Source organism: Limulus polyphemus, unplaced genomic scaffold, assembly GCF_000517525.1.
Source record: "Limulus polyphemus unplaced genomic scaffold, Limulus_polyphemus-2.1.2 Scaffold202, whole genome shotgun sequence".
NCBI lineage: Eukaryota > Metazoa > Arthropoda > Merostomata > Xiphosura > Limulidae > Limulus > Limulus polyphemus.
The window spans coordinates 585,349-595,827 of record NW_013665812.1 but is presented as its reverse complement, the minus strand read 5'-3'; the positions used below and the strand labels follow the sequence as shown (position 1 = coordinate 595,827).

Sequence of the window (10,479 nt, the reverse complement as noted above, 5' to 3'; positions counted from 1 at the left end):
GGAAAAACGTGTTGGTAAGTTTCTCAATCATTTCTGTGTACCAAAAACAAACAAATAAATCTGTAATTATTAGGCTGTCAATAAATGTGTATTTTTTTAAGTGTATAAATTGTTGTGACGATTGCTTATCGTATTAAAGCTGATTAATGTTAATTTCTACAGGACGAATATTTGTTATAGTTGTAACACGGACTGAACCATCATGAAGGTTTTCATAGTTCTGGCAACACTTCTTGCCTCACTCACTGTACTCGCTGAAGATCAATCTCCAGGACAAACGAATATCCCCTATAACGATGATGAGGTTGAGATTATCGAAGTAAACGAAGAAGATCACGATGTGGAGAAAGAAAGGCATATAAATGAAATAGGGGATTTCATCCCTATCTCTTCCCGTGAAAGTCGATTGCTTCCTACCTTTCTGGATTCGTATGGCCGACAGATTCCTCCTTCAGCGCCATTTTTACAGACTTCTGTTATTGGTAGCGTAGCTTTTTTGGGACTGATGGGACTTGGGACGATGGCCCTATTGTACCCGATTCTATCGTCGTTGGAAGCTGAAGATTTGGAGAAATTTAACGAAATAGATCTGCGTGATGCTGGCGGGTTTTTCAGCAAGAGCTTGACAGGAATATCAGAAAGAGTGATGACGTATGTGGAGCAAACTCTGGAAGAATTACCGAGCATTCCTCGACTCGATGCTCAAGAATGTATGAAACGGAGTGTATGTGAAGCACATAATCAACCTAAGAAGTACGGAGTAATCGGGATTTTGCTACAGCTTTTCTTCCCGTAAGTATGACATACCTATATGTTGTTTTGTAGAGCAAATGCTGAAAGTCAAAATCCAATGGTACTTTATGATATCCAGACATCTTGTCAATAAAGAACGTAAAAACATTGCAATCGAATATGCGTGAATTTGAAATCTTAAAAATTAAATAAGAATTAAATAAGACAAGACTTCCTGTTTATAGTTAATATGAGTGGAAATTTGGCTAGGAATTTGAGTAGATAAGTTCTTCTTTGATAACTGGGGAAAACTGGTTGGTTGGTTGGTTGGCATGCATATTGAGATTCAGCGTTATGAAATACGAGTTGTTAGTCAGAACTTGCAGTTTGCAATCATGACCAGTTCATTAATATAGTGAGAAAAGAATCGACAGAGTATTTTGATGGATATATTTTTTTTTTGTTCTATCTTTAATAAATAATTTTTGAACCTGCCAAAATAACCCAGTTAATCGGGTCTTTCTTAACTGTGATGCTAAACTTGTGTGATCCTACATGTCCTTCTTTTAGTCTTCTACCCAACAGATATATTCTTCGAATAGAGTGTCATTTGATTCTACGACGAGTATCCCCTTCAACAAAAAAAGCTCTTCTAAAGATACCACGTGTGCACACAGAAAGTTCTTTATGACTCATACTACAATCTTTAAGATAAATTGAGCATACCAATGACTTCAAATACAATATTAAAATTAAAGAAAAAGTAATCGGCCTATAGACTTGTAGTATACAGTTCTATACTATAGACTTGTATAGAACTAAAAACATTAATTATGCATTAATACTCATATTTATCAAAAATCAGAATTTTAATGTGTATATAATTCTAAACGCTTCACTCTGGTCTATTCAAGTATTGCATTATTCAGATGAATTTCAAACTCTATTATGGTAAAGTTATAAAATATGCCATTCACGCAATAATAATCCTTGTATCGGAATCAAAAACATTCTCTCATAAGCCTTAAGTTGCGAGGAGGGGGCATGTCTCTTCGATTTTCATATCATTTTCAAATAAATAAAACTAGATTCTTGATATTATAATCATCCCTGCTCTAACATAGATCAATCTGTGCTGACCTTACAGATTTTATTTTGTTCTTGTATCAAATTTAAATAGCCGTTTTCACTGTTCCAACTCTTTCCCAGTATTAAAGCTCCTTTTTCATGTTCGTTAAATTCAGAAAATATCAGACCAATCAATAACTGTTTTTGTTTTGTATTCCACATTCATTAACTTTAAACAAGCCTTTTAGATGTTTACTTGTCTATTTTTCTAAATTGAACTACTTAATCTTTTCAGGCCTTATTTAGAAACTGAGGAACCTTTGAAAGTGGTTTCCAAGTATCAACTAGCTGCTAGGTACGGTAGACAAGATCGTGCAAACTGTGGCAAGCAATATGATGGGTGCATGATTAGCTTCCTGGACCTCATACAAGCCATTGTGAATGCTTTCATCAAGTAACTTGAAATTGTTCTCTTTTTAACTAACACTTTGTTGCCTCTGTTGAAGTGAACATCAACGACAAAGTTTGTGGCGATCTTTGAATCGCTCAAAAAAAAAAAGGTATTTGAGCCGGATTACAGACAGTTTAAGACATCTCTGCAGAAATTCGTTTTTTAAAAAATAGAATTTGGTAATTATGTATACTTGACAAATGTCTATTCTGACGAATGCTTAATTTCCATTAAAGAGGCATGATTAGTTTCCTCCGTAAAATATATTTATAACGTAAAATGTACTTAACTATGTGCGTATCTGATATTTTTTTTATGATTTAGTGCTAAAAAAGTCTATTTTAGATCTAGCATGTATGTCGTATTATATGTTAGTCTGCTGTATATTTTTCATTTAAAAGTAATGATTTGTGGAGAACAAGGAGAATATATATATATTTTCCTTGTTTTTGCCTGCCACCTATCGTTACTCTATCTAGACTGACAATTATATATATTCACGTAGTTTTATCTTTACCGTTTGTTATTAGAAACTGCGTTAGTTTTTCTTTCAATTTTTTCTTATACAGACTGGAAAGAGAAGTGTGGATCGATGTAAATATATTATACACTAACATTATCAGCGAGAATCTGGTAGAACAACTGGTTGGACTGTCTTATTAACTCTTATGTAATAAGAAAGTATTCCTGGAAACATTTAGAATGCAACAGATAACATCATATTAACATTGTGTAATTTAGCATTTTTCAGTTTTTAAATGTTTTATGTAGACTCTTAGAAACTTTGATAGCATAATTTGGTTTATATTAATTTACATTTACAGTTACCTGAACTGCTCCCTGCTTCATTACCATTCAGTAGTAACAATTATAATAATAATAAAAAATTATAAAGACAAGTAAGAATCGATATATACGTAACCTAGCTAGCTATGGTAATATAGATAGTTTTAATACTACAAAAAGTATTGAAAGAAGAAAGTCAAAACTACAAAAACTGAGTTACTTAAAATTTTTATCTGTACTTTGGCAAATCACTGTAATTAGGTTAGTCTGAACTAAATTGAGGCAATTTTAAGTAACTGAGTTTTGTTGTTTTGATTTTCTTGTTTCAATACTTTTTGTAGCATTACAACTTTCTCTATTACTATAGCTAGCTAGGTTATGTATATATGGATTCCTACTTGTCTTTACAAAATTAAAAAAATTGTTATTATACTTCTTTGTTTCCTTTTTATTAGGTCCACTCAATGGGTAAGCGATAAGTGTTTGGACTTACAACACTAAAATCCGCGGTTCGATTCACTACGGTGGCACCCACACACATTTTTTTTATTAGCTATATTTTTGTGCGCCAGCAATATCAAGCGTGGTGCGCGCATATGCCCGATTCGACTTTATTACTCATCAGGATCTTTACCAGCCTACCCTCAAATCTAATTATATGCCCAAAGTAGCGCATCGTCTGTTTTATATATACACTAGTATCCTTTTCGGTAGTAGAAACGGATCATTGGGATCTTAGACGGAAGAGTTCTGTGAAAGAACTACAGTGATAAGGTTCGTCATTTTGTCTGTACCCTTGTTAGGGATAGTCATTTACTTACTTAGATGAAAATTCGTTGAAATAGTGAAATTAATTCACTCCATAAACACACATATAGCGATGTAGGCGGCTTTCTTAGTACAATAAGCCTTAGTTTTGCTCCGCCAGTACTGTGAAATTGTCATTGTTAATATTCAGACATTTTAAAGTAGTTTTAAAGGGGCGATTTTTATGTCCGCCATTTTCTTTCATCACGATTCCTACTATTAAGTACTACTGTACTTAATGATACTACTTATGACCACCCAAGTTTGTGCCAAAATAACAAATACGTAACTTTTAGTTGGGGGTGCTCAGTTAACCGAAAAACATTCAAAAGATCATTCAACATCACAATATTTGGAACATATTTAGAAATAAATATAGTATATTAAGTTATTTTAAGTTATCTTAAACGAATTTTTGCTAGTAGGCAAACTATCATATAATTTTTATATCCTTGAATTTTACAAATAAGTCACTTGAAAGAATGTTTGTGTGTTTTTGTTTGCTTGTATAACTTGTCAATGTTTTACTTGTTAATATTTATGGATCTTTTTGTCTTTATGATCTTCGTTTATTATGCGTTCAGGAATAAGGAAAACACTTGCAAAGCTGTATCGCCATCTATTAAATGATTGCGGAACTGTTAAATAATATAATAATATAATGTATTTTTTCTTTACTTTTAAATGTAAATTTTCCAAACACGAAAGTATATAGTTAAATTTATGTTGTAAGTATTTTTATAAACTCCCTTAACCAAGATTAAAAAAACCCGCTTACAAAGCAGAAAACTTGTCGGAGTATAATCAGTATACGCCGTGAGAGGGCGCGTTACTCCAACAGTCATATACTCCAACACTTATTGTTGGAAATTTTATTTTCATACTTACTTACATATGTAAGGGAAAATTATGTAAATACTAAAACAAATGATAGAAAATAAATCATGAGCCGATTTGTAAAACTGTTGTTTAGTTTGCTTAAAGCACTGTTTCAGGTACGAAATACTCCTGACTTTGCCAAAAAATATATGAAACTTTAAATGTTATTTAATATTTTTTAGGTACAGGCTCAGGACTCTGAATGAAAAAGCTACAATGTAACATGTGAAACTGATTAATCTAAATCAATCGAGTAATGTTTAATTTTGTTTACATTGAGGAATGCTCATCAAGTATGAAATATATATGTATTTTTATTCTACTGAAAAATGTGTTTCTCCCTAATGTAATAAATCTTCCATAACTTTGTATAACCTTCTATAAACTGATTAGCTTACTTAAGGAAATTACTTGTGCATACCTGTCATTTGCTTGCGAGTTTACTATTATACACCATAAGTTTGTGTTGAAGCATTATTTTAAATATGCTTCAGATCTCATGAACTAGAACAAATGTGTCCTGTCTTGATCTATCATTAAAATTTTTCTTTTACAGATTTGATTGTTTTGTTTCCCCCTATTAACTCGATAACAGAAATCACCGAAGCGACACCACAGATGATATTAAAAAGACAATAAGTCTTAAATTTCTATGAAACACGGGAGAAGCATTGTCAGCAATAAAGTATTTGGTAAGGCTTTTCAACATTACAATACAACATTATTGGATGAAATGTTCGTTCTTTTCCATAGTGGTTTACAGCGTGTTAAAATGCTAGTTATGAATTAAAGCTAACGTCATATGATGGATATATCCCGAGTATAACTCATGTTCACAGGACCATTACTAATACATACGCTGAAGAAAGATGAGACAGAGTTCAAACAGAACCTTCAGATATATCATTTACAAACTATAACAAAGCTTAATTTCAAGAACTTCACAAAATCGATCATTAAAGTTTCACTGATTAAACAAAGTTCTAAAAATACATGATACCTTGCAACTATCGGGTTTGTAGGTCACTTAAAAATTATCGAGAAACATACTACATCGAAAGAGTATCCTTTATATAATGTTGTATATGTAGTATTGCTTAAAACTAATGACAGTTTAGCAGCATTTTAACATATATTAGCTGACTACAACACGTGTATGAAGGTATTACATAAACAACTTTGATAAATAATGCACACTCTACTAGATAAGTAAAAAAATCAAAGCCCCAATAATATATTTATCCACTAGGTAAGTAAGAACTGCGGTAGACTACAAGAAACTGAAATCATGCAGTATCGAAAACTAGCCATTTGACAAAAAAGTAACTTCCCTGAAATATTCTTCCATATTTTTCATACTATGAAAAAAAGTTAAAATAATATAAAAATGATATGCTTAAATATTGTAAAACTATTTTTTTCTGCAACAACTTTCAATTCCGCTTTAAAATACAATTAGTGTAAATCTAATGTAAATCTAAATACTAGCTCCAAACACTCATGGTATTAAACAAAAACTTAATTACTCGGAAATTCCGTAAATAAATTATATTACTTCGACTTCTTCAGAAATTCTATTTAAAAAATCTAAACCTATTTTCTATTAAACAGTTTACTTTTATTATTATTTCTTTTTATCTTAAATGTTGTTTCATAAAACATGGTTTTAGCAGACAGAAAGAAAAAATATTATCTGCATTTTTACAAATGACCATTGTTTTATGAATAAGAGTATCTTTAATAAAAAATTTAATATTTATCTGCTTACGCACGTAATTATTACTTCAGTTTCTTTTAGAAAAATAAGACAACTAATGATTAATGCTCTTAAGCTGAAGCACCCTAGTGGCACGGCACTATGTTTACTGATTTACATTACTAAAAACCGGGTTTCAATATTCGTGGTGGACAGAGCACACATAGCCCATAGTGTAGCTTTGTGCTTAGCTACAAACCAACAAACTTAACCGGACTGGTCTGGTATGTATATTAATTTGAAGGAAAACAAAAATACTTGAGAACGTGTTCTAATCCTTCAACAACCCAGGACAGCAGTTAAAGTGGCCATCGGGAGCCGGAAGTAAAGAAACATTGACACAATTTTGATAAGCTTGTATAAACGTAATGACGTGCCGAGGGCATTGTCATAAAATGTACGCCATTCATAAGTAATCAACAACATGAGGCTTGTTATTATGTGCACATTGCTAGATGGTATAATATGATTATGTCATCAACACTAGAGCATGTTGCTATGTGTGTGTTGCTATGCTGTATAATAGGACTACAGCATCAACACCAGGGGCGCGTTGCTATGGGTGCAATGCTAAGTGACATCATAGGAACAAGTCATCACACCAGATGGCGTGTTTCTAACATTTTTCTTTTTTCATAATATTTCATTCAATTTATAGTTTCTGCTTTTATAATTAATTATCATGGAAACTTTCTGGGATACTGTATAGAAAAACAACTTTATCAGAAGGTGCATGTATCTTACCTTTGAAGATATGAAGATCAAACAAAATCTGTAAAATAACTGTGATAACAAGAAAAAGTTCTTAACAAAATATTTCAATTTATTGTTTCTTATAATAATAATAATAATAATAATAAAAACAAAAAAAATACATATTGTCTCTTTCAAAGGGCATGCTTCTAATTTATGTTATTTATAATATTTCATTCAATTTATAGTCTTTGCTTCAGTTCTTGACAAAATATGCCCATTATATTATATGTGTTTCAAGGCAGAGATATTAAACTAAATGTACATGATTGTAAGAATTTAAATCCCATTGATTTTGTTGAAAATAGTGAATTTATTGAAGAACTATCTGAATTCCTTTGTACAAATGTATAAGACTAAGTAACTATTCTATATCAGTACGAGAAATAAAATATTTTCATGAAATTTGTTTTATTTCAACATATGATCTACAAACAAGATTACTGGGATACAAGAAAATCACTCTGACAATATCTTCAATTTTAAAAAGATTTATTAATCTTCATACAATAAGGATTTTGATATTTGATCTACATAGAAAGGTATATCTAGTAAATGTGTTGTTACATGAAATTGCTCTGTAACAAAATTATGAACAAACATATCATTTATATCTTTATTAGATTCACGTTTGGATAATAATTTTTTTGTTTGGATACATGTCTGCATCTCTAATATCCATAATAAATAGAATATTGTCCACACACTGTTGAATATGATCCTTGCACAACCTTCTTACTGTAAATGCATATTTGACAGTTCTATTTGATGAATGTTCTCATGGTGTGAGATTGGGAAGATAAACTTAACCAATTTCGACCAAAATAGACACAGACTTCCAGGTTTATAACTTGAATCCAAGTTGTTTTTCTGAACAGTTAGTTAGCTGATCGCTGACAAACACACCTCCATGTTTCTTTCCTGTACACAAATCTTGTGAGAGTATATAATTAATCTCTACCGTGTTAATTGCTTTTTAGATATGATGATGTTTCTAGACTGTTCAATTTCTAAAATGGACTGAAATTCTGCATAGGCAAGAACATTTATAGTGGTAAGTAAAGCTTTACTAAATCGTATTTCTATTCATAGATTTCCGTGTTTCACCAGGTTAAAGTGGGAATCATGAGCTAATAGATTGGGTGTAAGATCAAATACAAAGACTGTATATCCTTCTGAATATTCGTCATATCTTGTATCAATTCCTTGATCTTGAAACTGTTTTCCAGTTCCACTGAGTAGTATTTTGTAGTTTTGGGCATACAGCTCAGCATCAAAATCTGGTTGTAGCAGGAATTTGTTTTCCATCTACGTTGATTGCCATGAAATTGATACTGTAATGTTTGAAATTGTATGGGTTCTTTTTCCAAGATCTATTAAATGCATCATTATTAACACATTCTATAACAAGATGTGTAGGTACGTGATCTAAAATGTGTTATTGAAAGATGCTTGTAAGTTTCCCTGAGGAATTGAAAATGACTTGCACTATATATACTTCAAAGGATATTTAGCAGTTCCTTTCTGAAAGGCTTTTGCATGTGACAGAATGACTGAAGGGCTGATTTTTACTTTTCTAATATAGATAGAAATGTGTTGTAAAACAACTTTGAAATCTGATTAAACACTCAACATAATAGAAAAGATGTGGTCATATGGCTTCTATTTTTATTCTCCATTATAATTCAGTAGAGTTTCTATGTAGGCCATGAATAGAATTATATATGACATTTTATGATGGCAGTCGATTTGGGTATGCTTGAGGGATCCAGCTATTAAACTTATCTGGATACTCTTTCGATTTAACAAATTACTGTTTGTTTTTACCCCTTTCTCGTTCACATAGTATTTCTTCCACAGCATATACATCATTCGAGGACTTGATAACACATTGTAATTTATATTCATAAAATGTTCCATCTAATTTTTTTCTAAGATAGCCTTGCAGTGTTTACACTGGTTTTTGTTTCTCCAATTTCCTGTGAACTGTAAATATTTCGTCTGTCCACCCAGTCATATATTCTTTCTTAAACTGACGTTCTGCTTTACTAATTCAAACTTGACCACACACTTGGAATCGAAATTTCACTTTTTATCGTGGTTTGTAGAAATTTCCACATCACAGTCTGATTAATGTGATTAACATTTATTGGTCTCATTTTAATATTGCAGTGATATAACTTATTATAGGCATTGGCCAAATTTTTTAACACCAAAATGTACTTGAATGTTCCATGATGGGTAAAATAGTGCCACATTTGAGTTTTAAGAGTACCATTAAAATGTTCAACAATAGTGTTTCTTTATGTATAGTAAATAATTGAATGTCTTGTTCCTTGAGATGACGTTGAAGCAGTCTATTAGTAAATTCTGTTTCGGCATTATTTTGAAGTTTACAAGGTTTTTGACCATGTTTTAAAATCTACTTGAAGGCCTTTACAAGTATTGCTCGTTTCTTATCTTTTAGTGGAACAACCCATGCATATTTCGAAAACACATTGATACATATCAACAAATACTTAAAATGATTATCATAGTGACTTAAGCTAGAGAAATCTACTAAATCAGCCTGCCACTGTTCATAAATACAAGAAATGATCACTCTGTTTCTCGAAGATATATATCTTACAAGTTTGTGTAACAAGTTGGCACTTTAACTAGTCCTTGACCTGATTTAGATTGAAGGCTTAACCTAATCTATTTACTGACCTATATAAAGCCTGTACACTGCCATAACTAACATGCCTGTCAACACTGAGAGGTGCCAAATCAGGATACTTTTTGTAGATGCACTGCAATATTGAGCAGCATCTTCTGGGGGTAGCATAAACAACATTATCAGTATCAAAGTACGAAACAGAAAAACCTAAAATCTCTAGTGCATGGTACAATTTAAGATGAGCATGAGCCGTAGTGAAAGCTACCAGAAAGATATTTATTTGATCTTTCTGAGGTAGATACTTGTAATATCTGTTACAATTTTGGTGCTGCCATTCATCAACAAGCAATACTGTTTAACTGATGTTACATAAGTCAGTTGCATTTTGTCCTCAGACATATCCTAATGACCCAGAAAGAGTTAAGACAAAGTTTTCCAAATGACCTTCTGCATGGATTAAATTCTATGTTTTCAGGGATCCTTTGCACCCTTTTCATTTCAGCATACTGTTGAATAATAATGGCTGGAGACGGCTTAAATGGGTAATGCAGAAAAACTTTAATATAAGTTTAACATGACAGCAAATGT

At 31.7% G+C, this 10,479-nt stretch overlaps 1 protein-coding gene across 1 annotated transcript; it reads left to right on the top strand.

Annotated features, from left to right (window-relative positions):
* The first annotated feature begins 202 nt into the window (after positions 1 to 202).
* LOC106478346 lies at positions 203 to 2,258 on the top strand. The gene is made up of 2 exons (XM_013938885.1): positions 203 to 792; positions 2,096 to 2,258. The coding sequence occupies exons 1-2, from the start codon at positions 203 to 205 to the stop codon at positions 2,256 to 2,258; spliced, it is 753 nt and encodes a 250-aa protein (XP_013794339.1).
* Positions 2,259 to 10,479: the final 8,221 nt, after the last annotated feature.

Bases quoted from the DNA above. Each gene is read 5' to 3' on its own strand.
- LOC106478346 (XM_013938885.1), top strand. From the start codon at position 203: ATGAAGGTTTTCATAGTTCTGGCAACACTTCTTGCCTCACTCACTGTA. The intron at 793-2,095 runs GTAAGTATGACA...TAATCTTTTCAG, and splicing joins TTGCTACAGCTTTTCTTCCC to GCCTTATTTAGAAACTGAGG.